Source organism: Akebia trifoliata, chromosome 3, assembly GCF_017979445.1.
Source record: "Akebia trifoliata isolate Shusen 1 chromosome 3, ASM1797944v1, whole genome shotgun sequence".
In the NCBI taxonomy this organism is placed as follows: domain Eukaryota; kingdom Viridiplantae; phylum Streptophyta; class Magnoliopsida; order Ranunculales; family Lardizabalaceae; genus Akebia; species Akebia trifoliata.
Window position 1 is genome coordinate 44,883,837 of NC_141377.1, and position 21,524 is coordinate 44,905,360.

At 35.5% G+C, this 21,524-nt stretch overlaps 2 protein-coding genes and 1 non-coding gene across 6 annotated transcripts; 1 reads left to right on the plus strand and 2 right to left on the minus strand.

The window, feature by feature from the left end:
* Positions 1-6,449: 6,449 nt before the first annotated feature.
* On the minus strand, positions 6,450-6,522 carry TRNAV-UAC (transfer RNA valine (anticodon UAC)). The gene has a single exon. It is a non-coding gene; the product is annotated as a tRNA-Val (tRNA).
* Positions 6,523-9,021: 2,499 nt separating this feature from the next.
* LOC147407279 (plastid division protein PDV2-like) lies at positions 9,022-21,524 on the minus strand. 4 transcript variants are annotated; one of them, XM_086435757.1, is made up of 3 exons: positions 21,029-21,524; positions 17,273-17,933; positions 9,022-9,367 (listed from the first exon to the last, which is right to left on the minus strand). In XM_086435757.1, exons 1-2 carry the CDS (start codon positions 21,248-21,250, stop codon positions 17,277-17,279), a joined length of 879 nt encoding a protein of 292 aa, XP_086291883.1. In that variant the 5' UTR covers positions 21,251-21,524; the 3' UTR covers positions 9,022-9,367; positions 17,273-17,276. The 4 variants fall into 4 exon arrangements, with proteins under 4 accessions (XP_086291883.1, XP_086291884.1, XP_086291885.1 ...); XM_086435758.1 differs by lacking the exon at positions 9,022-9,367 and adding an exon at positions 14,476-14,895; XM_086435759.1 differs by lacking the exon at positions 9,022-9,367 and adding an exon at positions 15,680-15,855.
* LOC147407280 (protein VACUOLELESS GAMETOPHYTES-like) lies at positions 10,278-11,486 on the plus strand. Its single transcript, XM_086435760.1, has one exon. The coding sequence runs from the start codon at positions 10,497-10,499 to the stop codon at positions 11,214-11,216; it is 720 nt and encodes a 239-aa protein (XP_086291886.1). The 5' UTR covers positions 10,278-10,496; the 3' UTR covers positions 11,217-11,486.

The window sequence follows — 21,524 nt, forward strand, 5'->3', positions numbered from 1 at the left end:
GAGCATGGCACGGCTCTAGGTGCTGTAGTTTTCTTCATTCAATAATTGAGTGACAAGCACAACTCCAGGTTGATCAGAGTGGTGAAGGTAAAGAGGATCGTTCGGATTGTCATATTTGTCATTCGTAGGCTTGGTTTGCTTTTCTGCCATAGATATTGGCTAGAAGAAGAAAGGGAAAAACTAAGGTTGTCAGGAGCGTTACTGCTCTGATACCATGAAAGAAATCACGGTTTCTATATATTGAAGGGAGAGGGATATATACATATATATACAGCACAGAGACCAATTTTGAATCCTAAATTAAAGCCTATACACTGTCATTGCCTAATTTACATTGCAATATAAATGGAAATCCAGACAATAAAAGTTGACTGTGCATAATTCAAGGAGATCACAAATTTTATGCACTGACTGTCTTTATATTCCTTAACAGTCTTTACATTCCTTAACAATAAGGAGTGTTTGTAAAAGGAAGACAAATTCTAAATGGGGTATTGATTTAAGACTGAGGGATGGAGTCCCTAGTTTGGTGTGCAAAATTGATCTCCATAAAGTCTATGACCACGTAAATTGGGTTTTTTTTTTCCTGATAGGTACAGATAATTTCACTATTCAAGAACGGAGGTTGAGTGGACCAGTTGAAAGAAAGGAAATACAAACCTACCAAAGGTGAACAAGCCGCCGAATGGGTTTTGGGATTTCTTGAGGTATATCATGCAATGGATGGGTTTTGGATTGGTTGGGTAATGACATGTAATTCGGCTTCTTTCTCAGCCTTGATTAATGGGAGTCCAACAGGCCATTTTAGGAGTTCCAGTGGTTTAAGACAAGGTGATCCATTGTCTCCTCTCCTTTTTGTGTTAGTGGCTGAAGTTTTGGGAGGTCGGTGAAGAGAGCTGCAAATTTAGGGGAGATCAAGGGTTTTGGTGTTAAGGCAGGAGGTCCTCAAGTAACTCATCTTCAGTTTGTTGACGAGTCTTCAATGACTAAGAGATTTAGGAGCTCGCTAAGTTAGACCATTTGTGTTTGGAGCCTTCAAGGGGGGAAAAGTGGGAATGAACCTGAAACAAGGTGAGAAGTTTCTCAATAAGCTCTTTCAGGACGGCTCTTGAGATCCATCAAGTAGACTTTTTCCCTGTCTCCACTATGTGGAAGACAAGATTTCCTTAAAAAGTATCTTTTTTTGCTTGGCTTGTGGTGTCCGGTAAAATTCTCACACTTGATCTTCTCATAAGGCAGGGTTTTATAATGCCGAACCGTTGGTCCTTGTGTTTGGTTAGTGGGGAATCCATAGATATCATCCTTATTCATTGTCCTTTTGCAGAAAGGAAAGGATTTGGGCTCACTTTCTTCAACTTTTCAATGTGAGTTGGGTTTGTCCTTTATCTTCTGTCTCTTTTCTCGAGTTGGAGCACGAATGGGTTCACAAGTAGAAAGAAAACTCTTTGGGCCTTACTCCCCTTTGCAATTTGTTGGGGTACTTGGTTGGAGAGGATCAAGAGAATTTTCTTGAGCATCAAAAGGCCTCATCAGGAGATGATTTTGTTTATTTTAGGTTTGGTTTTATTTTGGTGTAAGTTGGATGTAGCTTTCATAGGTGTTTTTTTTTAGGCGTTTGTTTTTAGATGGGATGCTTTTTGCTTCCTATAACTTTTTGTATCTTGTTCTTGCTTGTGGTTGATCATCTCGACCGCCATTAACAAATTTGTTTGCCTATCAAAAATAAAAAAACAAGTAGGACACTTCAGTGCGACTCTTGGATGATTGAAAATTGTTTGGCGATTTGAGTCACACATGGAGTCTTTTGTTCATTTTCATAGAGATAGGTTCCCTATTTCAACTACTTCATTTGAATTGACATAGGTGGCCGAAATGTCCCATTCATGTTTTCTCCCTTTTTTTCTTATGTAAAAAGATGTCTTAGCTTCATTAGGATGGTTTCCTTCCGTAGTTCTTAAGTTGAAGTTGTCATAAACATTTGAATAGGTGGTAATAGGTCTTTGTCTATGTCATATATTCCAAATATTGTTTTTCGGAAGTTTATAGGGCCTTACTTTTTAAAAAAAATTTGTGAAGAACTTGGCTTGGTTTTTATTGGAAAATGTGTTGATCATTTTTGTTTCCCTTCTATTTCATTCCAACAACTTCTTAGAGATCGAGGTAGTGATAGGTCATATGAAGCATTTGTGTCTAAGATTTTTTTTAATGAAGTATCAACATCTATTTATCGAGTTATTTTCTTCTTAATTCTCTTTGGTTGAAGTGCTTGATCTTTTTTAATATATTATTTTGGTTTATTAGTTGTAAGACATAAATTAATGGATGAGTGGAAAATCTAGGAAAGATCAAATTAGAAATGAACTTATTCTAGAAAATGTACGAGTAGCTCCAATAGACGATAAACTAAGAGAAAGTCGACTAAGATGGTTTGAGTATATTCAACTAAGGCTGATTGCAGCTCCAGTTGGAAGAATTATGCAAGTTGAAGGTTCTAAAAGTGTGTGAGGACAGCCCAAAACAATGTGAATTGAGATAAAGAAAGCGAATGTGAACACATTTTGAATAGTAAAAGGCATGGTTTTTGACAAAATTGAATGGAAGAACATTATTTGTTTTGCCGACCCCAAATCTTTGTGATGAAGCTTTGATGATGATGATGACGTATTATTTGTGAGACACATCTTTGAAGATAAAGGACTCTGCTTACAAGACTTAAGCTTCTCCTTTTTATCGTTCATATTCTTATGAGGAAAGGTGATCAAGGTCTTTTGGGAGGTATTTTTTAAAGATTTTCTTGTTAGATGGGATCATGTATGTAGTCTGTCAGTGTTAAGTACTCTCCTTTGCTGTTTTTTTTATTATTTTCTCAGTGGTTCATCTCGAACAACTTGAACATTCTTTTATCCTCTTTCTTTAATAAATCTTTTTGCCTTTCAAAAAAATTATTTGTAAGACCACACAATCAGACCTTGAGATGTACTTACAACCAGTGTATATGGTTCCAACCTTTGGTATTAAGCTTGATAGTTTTGTGCGCCAAACTTGATGGCAGATGCCCATTCTCTAGGCTAAGTGAAGGATATTGGGTTTTGGCCTAAAAAAGTTGAATTTGACAAATTATATGTATTGGAATTTTCTTTTAAATTTTTATATTCTAGAATGCGAACTATGTAATGTGTTTGTAGGAGAGAGTATGGGAGCTAGAGTGGCATATTGGAGGGAATTTGTGTGAAAAAAGCCAAGAGGCATTTGTACTTTTTGCAAATTATGTTTTGTTTCAAGCTATATAACAAGGATACGTACATGGGTACGAGGGGTTTGACATAACACCTTTGAGAAGCACGGAATGTTGTACATCCTTCACATGTATAATGTATTGTATTATCTTATCAACTATATTGAAATATCCGAGACAGTGGTAACCAAGTTCAGATTTGGCGGGGGTTAGCTCAATTAAAATCTGAGGAAGTTTGAGAAAAAAAATCGAGGAAAATTTGGGGATTATTGCCTCGAAAAACAAGCATCTTCTTCTTTTCTTCTCTAAATTCTTTTGTTTCCATATTATTTTTCCAACATGATCGATACACATAGTCTCAATAGTCCCAGCCTAATGATCACATTAATTTATCACTATTTTTGCCTATGACTAAGACCTGAAATAATCCTGTACTTTTTCCAACTACTGCATTGAAGTTTTCAATGTTATAAATATGTTCTATTCGTCCAATAATGCAAACATTTTATAAAAGAATATTACTAATAGGGCATCTTTTTAAGCAATATTTGTATTCAAAGTCAACCTCCTTGTTTGAATATTAACATTTCTTTTAAAACCAAGCAACCCACCAATTTCTTAAATAAGGTCCTCTTATAAATTTGAGAGATGGGAAGTAATGTTAAGTAGTCTAGCTTAAATTACTATCAGCAGGCCTTTTAGGACCTATTAGCAGCAGACCCCCAAGTTTTGGACAAGGTTCTAATGATGATAACTAGAACTCTATAAGCATTTATTCAATTTTAAAGAAGGGAAGGAGGGGAGGGGGGGGGGGGGGGTTCACTTCTTGTAGTACGTACCTCTGCCATTCACGAGGGAGTTATTTTTCTCAGTTAAAGTTGGAAGAATTATGGGGCCCATTCAAAAGATGCCATATTCTGAAATTTAGCCTCAGTGGATGATGCTAACCATCCAAATCACTCGTATTCTTTGAGGACGGCTAAAAATGCGAGGGCAGGAATTTAGAGAAAAAAGTTTATTTTTATCAGATAATGAAATCATTCGATCAATTCTCTTGATGCTGTCCAGTAATGGCACTCCTGGATCACAAGAGTATGCACCATCTGTGACATGTAGGCATGATTCTGCCATATTGACAGATGTATGGAAGTACCTGGACTACCTAATATGAACATGGAGTTTTATTTTATATTCTTATTCTTTTTATTTTAATTTGTTCAAGTGTCTGTTTCATCATGAATTATCCAGTTTTAGTTTTTATTTTAACCGAGGACTGCTAGCCTTCTATTACTCCACATTGGCCAAGACTTATATGAACTTGAAATTGTGCTTTGGTTTAGGGGATTAGAAGAAACTACTACAATATCGAGGCATTTGTCATTCTTATTACTTGTCAGTTCATTTTGATTTTATCTTATCAGCTCCTGAATTAGTTTGAAACATTTTCAGTGAGGTTGGAGGGGAAGAGTTTATTATGAAGAATAAGCAGAGCTTATGAGGGGCATCTCCTTCTTGTTCTATACTTTTATATTTCGAGTAAACTCGGAGGATCTCTCATTAGGTTATTGAGCAGTACGTCATTGTATTAACTCAGTTTTGGTTTTGAGGTTCTCTTGTATGGAAGATCAAAATACATTCAATGTTTTAATTGTCGTTGATGATCTACTGTTATCATCCATGTGTTGTCCCAGCTCATCTTTGATGCTCAAAACTATATTATTGGGTGAGGATAACCATTCCATATCTCAACTTTTCTTTGCCTTTTGGAATGTTTTCAGTGTTGTTTTGACTTTGAAAACACAATTAGAAGTCTCCAAGATTTGATTGTTATGGTATAATGATCCATGTTGTCTATGCGACCAACGAATTCACTTACTTGTATTCAGGCATTAGACCATCCCCTCCACTACGACTAAAGTGCGTCTGATTCAAAGTGTGTGTGAGGCTGGGAAATGTTGGAGGCTTCTTGTTGTGTTCACTTGATTAGTGGTACTACCATACTTTTTATTGTCACAGTTACGAACATTAGCTGTGTAGCTTAAAAATCAAGGTTTTGGTGGGATTAACCAAGTACTCAAATATTATTTTTGTGGTTTAGGAACTCTGCAATATTATTAAGAGAGGAAAAAAAAAGTGTAATAGAAGTCCTTGTAACAAATCCAGATGTCAGATGGTAGTTAGCAGTTCTTCGAATGATGAATGATGAATATTCAAATTCTTTTAATAGCATAAGAATGGATCAAAACAGCCATGCAATTCAACACATTTGAAAAATCCACCTTTTTTTGTCTTGTACTATCTTCAAATATTTACATTTTATTTGTTTTTCAAATTAAGCCCAAAAAAAAAAAAAAAAAAATTGCATGTAAAAGGGTAAGAATTCGAGTCATAATTTTTATTTATTTTATTTTTTAAGAGTTTATATCTCAATCTTGCATGGTAATACATTATTTATTCTCCCCTTACGATTAGAAAATTGGAAATCCTTACCCAACATCTATGTCCAAGGTTATCAACAATAAATCTCTCTTCCTTTGTTTTTCCAAATTTTTTAGGAAGTGTTTTGGTAGAAGTCTTTACGATGCATTCATAAAAGCATTGTCTTAATTGTAAGATTAACTGTTAGAAAGATTATATGTTCTTAATTTTAAATTTGTTCTATACTATGAAAAAAAATCAAATCAAATTGTTTGACAAACATGTGTAGAATTACTCTAGTATTCTTAATTTGTAGCAAAACTTTATGAGGCTTTAATAATTCTCTTCAGCTCATAATCAAAATATCTGATTTATATCTTAAGTCAATGATATGGTTTATCAACAAGTGAGCAAAATCGGACAACACTGGAAGTTATCAAAGAACATAAATATATTGACAACATATATGTCCGAGGACTTGATTTATTTAAGAATAAATTCAAAGAAGCCCAGTTATGGCGATGTAGAAAGGAAAACAAAAGGAATCGTAAGCCGATTGAGGAGTTCCTTAAATATGTGGGATGATAGTTGTGAAGAATTTGAATAGTTTAAGTACTTGGTGAGTAATTCTTACTTCTTTGCACATTTCATGTTTTATTTGTATAACAATTCTTTTATTGCATTTCTGTTGTACACTAAATTGCTAACTATAATTAAAGCTCAGTTCTTATTACTTATGAGCTCTGAGAATTGAAATAGTCCTCCAATTCATATGAGAATAAAAATTAAAAATAATTGTTGCTGCCCAGGATCGAACTGGGGACCTTTAGTGTGTAAGACTAACGTGATAACCACTACACCACAGCAACAACTTTTGTTAATTGTCAAAATACATTTAGTATTAAATAATTTAAAAAGGTGCTTTCATTGGTTGCATTCATAAAGAAGGAACTGCCACATAAGCAAAATACCCTCAACTATACTAATAATCGCCCATGATTATCGACCTCATTAATGATTTAGTTAACGATTGCTATAGAAACACTTTTCATGACAATTTGTAGGAGTCAAGAGGCCTAAAGTCTATTGTTCAATGTTAGAGACACAATTAGTGAAGGAAAATGTGAAAATATAAAGCATTCTTTAGACCTATACGTCCTGATTATTTATACCACAACCACGATTTGATAAATTGAGAGTGCAAATCATATCAATGGATTACAAATAAGAATTTTTAATTGATGAGGTGCAATTGATTCTAGATGGTTTGCAACTAGTTGTTCATCTAAAGTAAATGAATAAATTCAACTTATACCAAAGCAAGCCAACATTGGGGCCGTTATAAGCCTTTATTGTACATGCTATATAATAATTAATAATGCGGAATTAATAAAATTATATTTTGCGAATTCGATTCATGGTATTATTTATTATCGTAGGAAAGTAAAGTTTGTTATATTAATGGGAGACGGATTAGTCTGATATGAAAAGCCTTGATGCATCTCTTTAAGTTGGAACCCAAGTGGGGTGGAGCACTATGAACCCATGAAAGTCTTGGAAACAGATAAGGAAGATTATTGAAGAATCTCTACCTACGTTTAGAGGACATATTCATCTCTCTTTACCTTACCCTCACAATTACAAAACTTTTAAAAATTCCAAATGGAATATTAGTCCATCAATGTCATGGGAGTTTGGACAAAGAAGTAATTTTATTATGCTTGAGATCCTTAGTTTATTTGATTCGATTCTGTGTTGCACTGACTTTGGGCCTACCAGGCAACATCAAATATCTCATCTAATACATCCCTTAATTAGCTCAATCAAGTCATCCAAACTGTCCGAATAAATCCCGGATAAGCATGTTTGACAAATCATTGAGTCCTCCCTCATTCCAATAGTTTTTGGGCATCAGTTCCAATCTTCAACTCAATCTTTTGGAATCATTTGATGAAATCAAAGGCTCAATTGTTACAAAGATTTTCCTTGGGCACCCGATTTGGCTGATGGAATTTATCAAATAACATTATTTGATGTAACAGATTTAAGCAGAATCAATTCTCTAAATCATATGATTAGAAACTCCACTTCTATTAGTCTATATCAAATCATGACAACTATGGTAACGAAATGGATAAAACATCACGTAATCTAAGCTTCCTTTTGCTTATAAAATAGTACCACCATCTCATTATTCCTTTAGAATATATAATATATGCCTATAAATACATAAATATAGGAAAATAAATAAATATCTGAGAATTTGTTCCTATAAATAATTCTCTATTCTACTCCTCTAGCATAATAAATCTACTTGTATGAATGTTCGGTCTTGGTTGGATGATTTGACTATATATTCTCTGTCCTTGTCGGGGAATATGACTTCCACCAAAAGTTTTCCTGGATGGGTCTCAAAATCTTTGTTTTCTCCATCAGATTACCACCCATTTTTGGTCCCATGGAGGACTATCCATGTCAATCTATCTTATTGCACTTCTCTTCTCCTGGTTGATTTATCCTTAAAAATGGACTCTATTTGTATTGCTATAGTAAATATTTTGATACAAATGACTTAGAGGGAATCCAATGAAAAGAAATCAATCCTCGCAATATTAAGCTATCCATTTCTTATCAAATTCGAAGCATAATACCTTGAATGAGTAGAGGCGACGCATCCAAAAAGTGAAATAAGATGAGAAGTTCGACTTATTGGATTATTAAAAATAGGCTAAGGCAAGCGTTAAAATCTCATCTATTGTCAATGAGTAACATCTTAGGTCCATAATAATATAATATTATCTGTTTTTGGTCGAAGTTCATACGATTTTAAAACGCTTTGTATTATTTAGGGTCTGATTGTCCTTATCGACCAAGATTTGAATGTTCCCATGTTCGATGTAAGACTAATCGCACTCTTCCTACCATTCCACCTTATTAAGTGATAGCTCCACTTCAACCCCTCAGTCTCCGCAACCCTTTCCATGTCAAGTCAACAACGCATTGGTGAGGCCATGACACAATGTTTTGTTGTAGGGCACACATGTTTCTACCCCTAGGATTGAATATAGCCTTTGGAATTAGGAGAAGAAAGCACCCAATGTCTTAGTGCTTGATCAAACTGACAATGAATTTCAACACTTTGATTAGTAAGTAAAAGAATAAAGAAAACTTAATGAAATTAGAAACATTGTATATCAAATTGGGAGGTTCTTTATTATTTTATGTATCAAAAGAGGAAGAGAGGACCTCCTTTTATTGAGTTGGGGCCAACCGATGTCAAGGAATCGATCCAAGAACAATATAAAAAAAATAAGTGTTCAAACACAAAATTTTATGTAGTTCTCTCAAGGTAATTATAAGATACATCCATGAATGCGCATAGAGTCCACCATGAAGAAATTCTCTACTATATATAACACCTTTCATCAAATAATAAGAAATATACATACCCTCCTGAAACGTAACTAGATTGATAGTAACTCCTTTGCTAACCAATATCAGCAGACTCCACAAACCATAAAAAGGAACACTTCTTCAAATTGTGCCATGTGGCACAATCGGTTCATCAATGCTTAATAAAAAGACATTGAACATGGCACAATCTGACTTGTCAAAGCTTAATAAAGAGTCAATATCGAACCCATGGGGCTCTTCAAAAGGCAGTCTTTGAGAGATAGAGACCCGATTTCCACATTGCGCATTTAGGCTCATTCACTAAAATCAAGTGGGAATAATAAATTATTTTAGTTAAGAAAAAAATATTAGGATATATACATGTTTAACTAAAATAATTAATCGCAACTGTTTTTTTGACCAAAACAATTAGATAATTTGATCAAAGCATACAAAACCCACAAGTGAGCATACTTTCCATGTCTTGCATCTCAAGCCTAGATTTCTACTTTTGGAGTTTAGGATTTTATATGAGCCTAATCATAATTGTAAATAATTATTGAAATTGTTTGAATGAGTGTTATGATGTTTTGTAATGTTGAGATTATAGTTTGAACCAAACCTTTGTAATGTTAGGAGCATGGTTTTAAAATTCAGTTTCGTGTCTTGTCTCGTCTAGGCCCGATATTGAGTTGTCTCAAATGAGTTTTTCGATACGTTTAAGATGTTTCGTTCAAAAATCAAAAAATTGAACATGAGATATTAAATCTTGGTAAAAAAACTGACTTGTGTATTTGAATCGTTCAACCCTGATACCGAGTTAACTAGGACGATACGTCTTGATCTCGGATGAGTTTTGAAACCATGGTTAGAAGAGTGTGTTTTAAGCTTTAGTTGGGGTGTAATAAGTAAAAGGTGGGATGGCAATAACAGCCCTCTTTTATTAAGTGGGGGATTCCTTGGAATCTTTCTTTAGAATTCCTCCTAATTTCTTTTAACTTCCTAATCACTAGTTAAAGCGAACCCATTATACATACTTTCTAATTGAAGAAAATTCTCGGACACGTCACATGCACTAAGGTAGGTGGGTCCATACATGCTTCCAGACGATCACAACCGTCAAGTTCATCAAGATTGTACAATAATTTGTTTGTGTGTATATATGTATATGCTCCAAAGGAAATCAATAGAGGATAGCAAATCAAATAAAGTGTGAAATTCGAATTCTTGTGTGGGCTATGCTGATGCTCTCTGTCTACCACCCTACGCCCATCCATTGTGAACTATGTGACACTGTGAGAGACTCATTATGCACCACCACCATCCATAAGCATTATTCTCCATCATTCTTGAAGCACAAGCACATAAGTATCATATTAATCACTCTTACCTCTTTTATCTCCCTATATATGCGTGTCTATGATGGTTAGTGTTGTGTGTTACCACAACCATGAAATACGGGGAGATCACTCACTTCAGCCATCCTCAACACAAACTAAGGTTTGAGTACTTGGAAGTACCATTTAAGTGTGATGGGTGCAAAGAAGCGGGCATAGGGTCACGCTACAAATGTAGCATTTGTGATTTCGACCTTCATATGCACTGTGCCCTCCCTTCTCCCACCATAACTCATCCCTTCTACCTAAAATGTTCATTCCAATTCCTCTCCCGACCTCCGGGCAACACCCCACGCTATTGCAACGCTTGTGAAAAGGACGTAAGTGGGTTTGTCTACCATTGCAAGTCGTGTGGTTTCGATCTTCATCCATGTTGCGCTAAGCTTCCACGTGTCCTTGATGATGGGGAGGTGAAGCTTTTCTTATATAGGAAGGTGTGTGCGCCGTGTCATCGTTGTGGGCGGAAAGGGAGGAGTTGGAGTTACCGTTCAAATTGCAAGAAGTATAACTTGCATGTGGCTTGTGTGAAAGAAATGCTTGTTGAGAGTTGGCATGAGCTTTATTTTGGGCATGAAGGGAATCGAAGTAAGAAGTTAGAAACTAGAATTCCTAGCCTTAAAGGAACACTTCAAAATCATCATCGTAGTAAGGGTAGGGTGAAGAAATGTTGTGAGATGGCTGGATTGGCAATTCAGTTCATCATCTCAGCTGTACTTGGAGATCCTACGGCTATTATTGCTGGGGTTGTTGGGGCATTGATATCAAAATCATGATACTTTACTTGGTGGGTTTAAGGAGTAGGATGGTGTGGTTTTATCAATGTATGGTGGATGCTGTTTGTAGGGAATATAAACCATAAAGGGAATAGGGTCTCAACTTCAAAGAGTTGAATGGCTTGTATTAATGTTTGATGCATGGAGTGGAGTCGATCTCCAATTTCACAGAATTCTGGATGACCAATCACACGAGGGTTTGTGTGATTGGTCGATCTGGGATTCTTGAAATCATTGATTAACTTTTTTGTGAGCAAAACTTTTCACTTCTATCTGTCCTCTCTCTCAAGTATAAGAAAAATGCTAGACTGACTTCCTACGATATGGCGTTTGACACTGAACTGATGTGGACGTGTGGAAGGAACCATAGATATTTTTTTCCTCGAGATGAGTGAAAACATCAATGATTCTTTGCACATGTCCAGCTGAGTATCCTAAGAAGTCAGAGTATTGAAGGGCTCAAAGTGCAAGCATAGAGTGCCGATCCAGTCAGGATTTGGGCCCATTGGCACTTTTGTAGTTATGGCCCACTCCATGGTAGACCAATCCATCAAAATCAGTCTAAATTATATAGCTGTTGGATGCAACAACTTTAGCGGTAAAGGCTTAAGGAACAGGAACAGGGCCATGTTGGCTTTTATAACACGGATTTAAATAATTTTGGCCGAATATGCATGGAACAATGGGTTCGAAAGTGTATGCCATGTGGCGTGTGAAAGGCCATGGGGAGTTAGGTAGTCCAAAGCTCCTGAGAGTACAATTTCATCATTGGATTGGGTAAGGAACATGACGTAAGAATTTTAAGCCAGATGTTTTAAATTAAGGAAGGGATGTGATGTCTGTCTATGAGCTCATTATCTACTGGTTCAGTTAGACATTCAAATAACTAGGATTGCTAATTGAGCCACCCCCACCACCAGATCCCAGATAATAATAGAGATCCGAAATCATCACACACTATTATAAGTCATAATCTTACCATTATAATGAGAAAATAGAGTCATTGTCAAAAAGCTATATTAATTAACTAGGATTTCTAATTGAGCCATCCTACAACCCAAATAATAATAGAGATAGCGCCCGTTTTTCTCAAATGGATTACCACATCGCAAATCCAACACCACACCCCTCTAAGTTTCATAGAAAAACTCTGATAAAAAAAAACAATTTCATTTGAACTAGATCCTAATTTTGAACTATATATATATATTGAAATTTTATTTTTTCAAAATTGTAGAATTTTGTTCTCTACAACCTTGAAGCATCTGATCATGTTTTTGGAGGCCAAGAGGTGAGCCCAAGGACCCTTAGTAAGGGTGAAATCCTTACTAACTTAGTTAAGGTTAGGGGAATCTATATATTATTGGCCAAGAACAGATGAGAAGAGATGCATAGATCACCTAGGAAATCAATTTCAAAGAGGGAAAAAAAGAGAACTGATGATGGATTCTGTTGGGTAATTTCCAACAGTCACTGTTTAGTTGGCTTACTAGACATCACCGCCAGTTCACAAAACCATTAACCAAATCATTCAACCATCTATGTTGTTATTATTGGCCCAAGTCCTGTTACGATTACATCAAATATTGATTTTTGAAATTTAGAAACATTAAATCTGTTTTTTTTTTTTTTTTTTGAATTATCTCCAAATTTACTCGTCTTTTAATATCCTCTTCACTTTATATTTTATATGTTTTGCATTTTCAATCTGGATTTCTCTAGCCTCAAATCACGCATTGCTAAGATGGAAAATTGGAACTATAACTAATTCATTTTGACATCTGCACTATTTTCTTATCGAGCTGACTGACTAAATGTCGTTCCCTACTTTTAACAAGATCAATAGCATCAGGTTTATATCCGATACACATGGCACAGTATATCAATTGGTTCGACAGATTTTGTGTCCAATAGTCTTAGACAATATAATTGTAAAATTGAATAATTTACATCCATCTATATTAAATATGATTTTAAAAAATGAACACTTTTGAGTAGATAAATCATTATTTTTCCCCAAATTAGTCATCCAGAAAAGCTAGTAACTAAGGTTCTGGTGGATCAATAAAAAAAAATTTTAATTTTGTATGAATCTGTGAATAAAAAAATTTATACTCAAACTTCTGCTTGCTAGGATCTAGGTAAACAAACTAAGACTTGGACTCCAAACAGGAGTGGCACACTGAACCATAGTAGTTTTTCTTTTTTCTCCATGAAATAAATGGTTAACAGTCAATAAATTTTGTGAAGACGCAACTAGCTAAGTTGAGTGTTAATACCACGACTAGATTTAATATCCACCTTCAGCCCCGAGTACTAACCACCAGTAACCAACTTGTTTTGGGCGATAAAAAATTTATGAGTCTATTTTCAAAGACCATATAGTATTGGATTGTTGCATAAAGCCAAGTCCACGGCACATGTCGTTCAACCTACATTCTATCGACCACTTAAAACTTGGCATTGAGTAGGGGTTTAATTTCTGAAATTTAAACTATAGTGAACTTTCCATTAGGTTAAAAAAAAATGTCAGCATAGGCTAAAGTTTGCCCGCATTTATTAGATGAAACAATTTGTGAGGCAACTACTTACTTAATGGACCTGAACAAGTCACGAGTGTACCAATAGCATAAATAATCTCCTAATAAACGTGTTTGTTGAGGAGAGTGGGAAACGACCGTTCGGTCGGACCGTGGGGTTTGACATTTCATGTACAGAAACGTATGAACACAAACGTTCAGTCTTTTGAATGCACAATGCACCTACCCGCGTGAAGGACCAAAACCCTCCAAAGATTTCTCCTATTTATGTACTTTTAGAGACTTCATTCATGACATAGATTTTTTATTTTTTAATATACAATTCATGAAAGAAAACGAGGTGCCGTGGTCAACCTTCGTCTTCTTTACATGAAGACGCATTCAGACTCTCAAAATTTGAGTTCATTTAAAAAGTTAAAAAAAGCCAAAAGTACATTTAATACGAGATAGGGGGTTCTTGATGTTATGGGATTTCTATTTTGTTGGAGCAAACTAACTAAAGATTTTGAAGGAATGTCTTCGTTTTCTTAAATTAGTTCTGAGTTATTCTGTTTAATTATTTATCTTTTATTGGTGTTATTTTTGTAAGCTTGTATTTGTAGCTGGGACTCTGTCTTCTTCAATAAATTTATACTTGTACAAAAATAATAATAATAAAGAAGAGACCTTGAAGATCAGGAGGATTAAAATAGTTATATATTTTCAATGGCCATTTTCTTCATAATGATTGCTGTTTGGGGCTTGGGACCATTGCTTTCTCCCAATATAAAATCATGGCCCTTCATCAAACGAAGCCTAGACCACCCACCAATCCTCTCTCTCTCTCTCTCTCTCTCTCTCTCTCTCTCTCTCACACACACACACACACACACACATATGGGTATCTGTATTTCCTCTCAAACCACGAGAAGAAGTGGAGGAGGTGTTAGTTGGCCATCCACAGCCAAGGTAATCCACTTGGATGGTAGTCTACAAGAATTCAGGCAGCCAATCAGAGCAGGACACATCCTCTGTCAGAACCCCAACTGCTTCCTCAGCAGCTTGGAAACAATGCACTTGGATTCATGCGCGCCGCACGTACAAGACACCGAGGAGTTACAACTCGGCCAAATTTACTTCCTTATGCCACTCCCACAGACCTACACACCCCTCCATATATCAGACTTGTGTACTCTAGCCATCAAGGCTAGCACAGCACTTGATAAATACAATGCGGAGGTCTCTTCATGAAAAGCATCAACAGTTCGCCATAGGCAAGGTGTCAGATTACCAGGCAGGACTTGGTAGGTTGTAAGATTCCAGGAGTTCTAAAAGCAGTCAGATTAAGTACTCAGATGGGTCGTGGTAACCAAGGAGTGGACCACTAGAATTGACAAAGTTGAAGATAGCCAAAACGTGGCAGCCCCTGTATTATACTGTTCACCTAGGAGCTTAGTATCACTCTTCTGATTACGGGCCTCATCAGACCCGCCAACATCATGGCTCTTGTTGATAAACTCTTTTAAGAGAAAAAACGAAAGAACAATTATTTTGTGAAACGTAAAGCTTTCTTAACATTTCACAATTGTTAAAAGGTGTCTATGGGTGTGTGTTTGTATTAGTTTTGGTGTTGGTAGTGTATGTATACTTGTAATTTCTCCTCTTTTATTTAATACAAAATTTAGTAGGGACAATGCCCTAACTAAGCTGAATTACCAATTAATCAAGTTGGTATCAGAGCACTAGGTTTGTATAGTTCATGGGTTCGATTCTTTCCACTATTATGGGTAAGGGAGTGTTGAGTGTATATTTTCCTCCACTCTCGGGTGTGTCATACCCAAATTAAGTCCTGTGACCCTCTTATACTCATAGTCCTTCCCCTATCCAACAGATCAGTCTTTTGGAGTAGTTGGTTGGTTAACAACAATGAGGAACAACCTAATAGATAGATGGACATAAAGGTTATCCGATCTCTTCAATATAGAATTACCATGTTCTTACTAATCGTGAGTTTCTAATACGCAAATAATGGCAAGTGCCAACATTTTTTATGTCATGTTGTTAACAAACTTTTCTCACTAGTCGGGAAATGCTCTGACAACTTGTTCCCAGGTGACAATCTACATAAGAGATTATCTTCAGTGCTTCTTAAAACAATTAAACAGAAACGATGGTAAATGCAAGAAGGCAGATTTTATCAATAAGCCAGGCTTACCATCATTTTATTTCAATTTTAGTTGTTTTGATTGTTCTAAGCAAAGTTCAAGATTTTATCTCGAGGTATTGAATCCACCTGGAGAGAAATCGAGAGTATCTTGACTAGTACAATCCCATTAAATCCATGTTTTGATTACAAAACATTCCAAGACAAAACAAATTAAACCATTATCCATGTATCCAAGCCTCAAATGTTTCCTTTTATGCTCCTTTTGTTTTATAATCTTCTCTTTCTTAGCTGTACATTTTTGTGTATCTGATTTAACTCCTTACCATTGCCAGCATGGTTAGAATAATTGAATCAGATTAGGTTGCTTAACTATGCAACAACTGATGAACAAGTGAGAATATACTTATCAACCTCTTGTTTGTATTTCTTATTCTTTTCTGACGAATTTATATTTGTATATAAAAACACACGGAAAAAAAAAATCCATTTTCTGGAAATAAGTTGACAACCATGGTGTTCTCAAATTATTCTAACTAAGAGTGATTGCTGGTTCCATGTTTCTAAGATTTTGTAGCTTCTCTGTAAATCTGCAAACTCTTCTTTAGTTTCTAGTTCTATCCATTTTTCTTAACTTTTTATTTTCAAATCTAGTTTTTTCCCAAGACACAAATCCCTTGGTACATGGTAGTTGTGTACCCTTTTTAGTGATGATCGTACAATTTTTTTGGATAGAAGATTTCCAAGGAGATGGTTACAATATATTTCTCACAGGATCTGACTAAATAGTTACTTTCTTCTGACAAGGAGTGTGGAAGGAGACCCTAGCCGTCTAACATGTTCAAAAAAACTGTTGGCAACTGCAGTTTTTTTTCAAGGTAGGATGTGTTGATCAAGGGCGCATGTTAGATAAAGGCAGTGTTTTGCCCAAAACCCAACACCATCAAATGTCTAGAACAATCAATCTGAGAGTCAGACATACTATACTATAAAGGAGCAAGACTACAAATCAGAACCTAGAGGGTTCCGAACAACTTAGCATGTAACCTGAATTATAGTGATGTGATGACCCTTGGATTATTATTATAATGTCATACTCAAAACACATCACCTCTCATTAACATATTTTCATGTTAATTAATTTAAATCAGTAACATAAGAGATAGACAACTGGTCAAGATATTTACTTCTGCTTTTGGGAGTACAGAAACCCAACCTACTAGGGTTTGTAACACACTTGAAGTGCTTAGACTGGATCCATTAAAAAAAACATGTCATGTGAATAAGAAAAACCGCTATGAACTAAGAACAACTTTCAAGACAGAAAAAAGCCATGGAGAACAAAAAATTTACAACGGAAGAAGAAAGTGTACCTTTTCATCCACACCCATAACTGACATCCGGCTTCTTAACAGCAGACTCAAATGGAATTTCAACCCTCTCTTTTACGAGACATCGTGGTTCCCCTTCTTCCATCACTAGGATTTTCCCAGGTGGGCATTCAATTGTAGCACATTTCACCTCAACTTTCGGCTTTTGAAACAAACCCAAAACCTTGAACTGGTTGCTCCTTTTGCTGAGCCTAGGCTCAAAACCAGCCAAGCTTAGGATGGATACTACACTGATAAGGGTGACTACTGTTTTCACTGCCACACCAATGACAAGTTTCAATCCCGTGAATGTGTTTCTGGTTGGGGATTTAGTTTGCTCCTTTTCTGACTCACTTGTACTCTTCCTAGCTTTATCAATCGGATCAAGGATGATGACCTCATTTTTAGTGAAATTATGAGCAGAAGAGAAGCTTGGAGGATAACGATTGTCCAAGATAAGGGGGTCTGGGGCCCGGCTAGGGTATGGAGGAAGAAGGAGATCATCATTGTGCTCAACTGTGGCACTAGCAAAGGCAGAGACCTCGTGCATCACTTCCAAATCTTCACCTTTGTACTCCTTAATCTTCTTGAGTAAGATCATTCGGCTGCGATCGATCTCTGCTAGGGTTGCTTGCCTCTCATATCGTTGTTGCTGTTGCTGAGCCTGACCATAAATAAAGAATAGTCAGCACCACTAATCATACAGTGAAGCAATGTTTGAGAAGCAGCAGGCAATTCTATGGATCAGTAAGAAGTCAAAATTAATTTTTTATCTTGAGAGTTGTTGGGTCATCATTCAATTAGATTTTGGTCTAGGTAGGGCTATTTTAGGTGTTCTGTTGCTGGCTTTGAAATTCGGCAGACTGGTAAAACCTGGTCAAATAGCTGACAGACATTTGTCACCCAACAAATTGCAGTGTCTATTTGAGTTCTAGTCAAGAAATTAGTAGATCTTTTTAGGAGTGCCAAAGTTTTTGGAAATTGTATGTTTGTCAAATTCCTAATAAGGATGTTTAGATAATAGATTCAATCAAGAGTTCACAAGGTACGGAAAATTTGGTGCATTATTTTTTTTTATATTGCAATCATGATCATCGAAGCCTCATTGCGAAGGTTTAATATCTCATCTCGAAGGTTTGTCCCGGTTAGCTGAAAAACTGAGACAAACCTCAAGACAAAACAATGAAATATTCACTAGACATTGGATAATTGGTGACACTTGTAGACACCCCATGTTTGCAGTTGCCTAATTCGACAATTTGTCATCCGATTGTAGTGGATTCCTAATGATGAGCGCGAAGAACTCGAAGGCTTGAGAGAACTGTCCCCGATCTTTCCGTTTATAATTCTTCCATCTCCCTTACTCGTTACGACTCAACATAGAAATTTACGCATGCTTAGGATAGCTACACCTTACATCTGCTTAGAATCATTTAGTAAAAAAAATTGAAACTTTTTCACCAAGGTTAATACTGTAACAACTAACATTAAAATATGTTTAATGCTTAGATAAATAGCCAAATAGTTTTTTTCCAATGGATAAACATATGAATTTTTTTGGACAATGGTGGGGTCGACTCCCGCTAGGTATATGTCACTATTTATAAGATAGTAGTTTTCACCAAGGTTAATACCATGGAAACTAATAACACTAAAATATGTTTAATGGTCAAATAAGTAACCAAATACCCATTTCCTAATGGATAAGCATATGATTTTTTATTTTATTTTTTGGACAATAGTCAGGTCGACTGCCACTAGATATATGTCACTATTTATAAGACAATAGTGAGATCAGCTATGCTATATGGAGCTGAATTTTGGGCTGTCAAGAAGCATCACTGTTAATAAATTGAGAGTGTAGTCATATTAGCTTGCTACCTTGGTTAAAGTATGTGAGTGCTGATACCAGAACCTGCGTTCAAGACGCACCTTCACCTACTAATTACTAACCACTAATCTCTCTTTCAAAAAAAAAATTAAATAATAATAATAATAATAATAAATTGAGCATAACAGAGAGGATGTTCAAATAGATGAGTGGAAAGACTAAAAAAGATAAAATTAGAAAGAAATGCATTCAAGAAAATGACAGAGTTGCTCTAATAGGCAACTAAGAGAAAATCGACTAAGAGGGTTTGGGCATGCTCACAAAGGTCAATTACAATCACAGTTAGAAGAAATATTCAAGTTGAAGGTCTTAAAAGAGTGAGAGAAAGACCCAAAAGAACATGAATGAACATAGTGACAGTAGATATGAAATCATTTTCAATAACAGAAGACTTGGCTTAACACAAAGTGGAATGAAGGAACACGTTTAGCCAACCCCAATTCTTTGGGATGATAAAAAAAAACTAGTGAACATTTTATGTGGATAGCCATAGCATTTTAAGAATAATATTATGGGGTCTACCATGCATCATAACATTAAAAATTGGTGGGCTTCAAATATTTAATGATCTTCCAATAAAATGTCATGTGCACTCAATTTATGGGATTAATGACTACATGAATATTTGAACCATTTCTTGGTGGAACTACACACCAACAAATAGCCATTGAATTTGATCGTGTTTCATGCACATATCTAGCCATTGAATTTGAAATGTTTTGCTCTTTTTTAATAAGTATATGTTTTGCTTTTGAACCTTTTTATTCTAAATATATCGATTTTTCTGGCCAATATATATCGAAACATTCTAGGAAATTATACCAAGGGAATTTTTTACTTGTTTTGTTTTGGCCAAGCAAAATTCTAAGATGTCTTGGCCGAGACAAATTGAAACAAAACTAAACTTTGATCATGGTTGCAATTCATGTAGGTATTACCAGTCAAGTGAAATAAGATTGTTTGAGCTTACATTGACGAGTTGGTTAGACATGTCATGGTCCCAACTCGTTGCACTCCATATGTTCAAGTGTGTCAATGTTTGATATATACCATATGAAGATAATCAGTGATTGATTTTGAAGAACTAGCAAAGGAATCAAGTTTGATCGATGTTAATCGATTAGGGAGTAAGTATTTGTTCCGAACCTTCATTGGTTCATTATATAGTATAATTCCTTTTGGTAAGGATTTGGGAAGAATTGGAGAATTTAGGTATGAAGTTTCTCAATAAGTGGGATTCAATTCTATTGTTCGATAGACAAACATTAGTATAATTATTTTGGTCAACAATATAAGGGACGTTGTTCTATGTTGTTGAAACTTGAAAGAGATTACTATTCAATTAGAAAGGTAAAAAGTTACATTGGGAGGGCGCTTTAAGATTATTGCCTAATTTTAAGGGTTCAAAGGAAGATGAATAGATTCAATACTTTCACAATTTGAAGTTGTCCATTTAAATATTTCTCTTTTTTAAAATTCATAATTTGAAGTTTAGATTCAAGAACAAAACAATTTAAATTTAAATTTTATATACTTTATATCAGATTTATTTTCATAAAAAATTGGGGCAATAGTCACCTAAAGATTCTGGATTAGAATTTTAACTTTCTATCTCCGTAATATTTCTTGGCATCTCTGTAACATTTCATGGATTTAAGAGCCCAAACATCTTAATATCAAAATTAAAAGCATGTGCTGTTAATTGTTCATATATTCTACAGAAAATGGATTAAAAGAAAGAAAATTTTGTGTTTCTACTCCAAAGTCCAAACCCTAACTTAATGAAAAAAAATAAAAATGGATGTGATGTAGGGACAATGATGAATTAAAACCTATTAAATTCAAAAAGAAAACAGAGAAACAGAGACCTGCAATGAGGCGAGCTGGTCCTCGAGAGATTGTAGGGCATTGTAAATGCTCGAAAGACTCTCTGCTTCATCATCACTGTCACAAGACGAATATGAACGATCGTCCTCACCTTGGTCTTCGTGTTGGTCTCGTCTCCTGGCTTTGTCGATGCAATTGATGATCTTCGATCGAAGCTCAGAAGCTCGAGAGAAAACTATGCTTATCTCCTCCTCTCCCTCCATTTCTGTTTCTGCTCCAACTTGAAAAATCTCTCACCTTCGTTTTTAAGGTTCCTTTCGAAAGAAGAGATGTAAGATTTTTGCAGACCCTCTGGCCTCTACTATTGATTATAGACAGATGACGTATGTGCGTGTGTGATTCCAGACTAGAGTTGTGACTGTGGGCCGACACCTACGTGTACGTCACTGGTACAGCTCAAGATTTTGTAAGTTATGTGACGGTGTTGGTCCACATTTCTTGGTCCCTTCACCATTTCATACTTCTTCCAAAGGAAAA

Coding starts and splice junctions, on each gene's coding strand:
- LOC147407280 (XM_086435760.1), top strand. CDS start 10,497: ATGAAATACGGGGAGATCACTCACTTCAGCCATCCTCAACACAAACTA.
- LOC147407279 (XM_086435757.1), bottom strand. CDS start 21,250: ATGGAGGGAGAGGAGGAGATAAGCATAGTTTTCTCTCGAGCTTCTGAG. Junction 17,934..21,028: donor ACCAGCTCGCCTCATTGCAG/GTCTCTGTTTCT, acceptor ATTTATGGTCAG/GCTCAGCAACAGCAACAACG.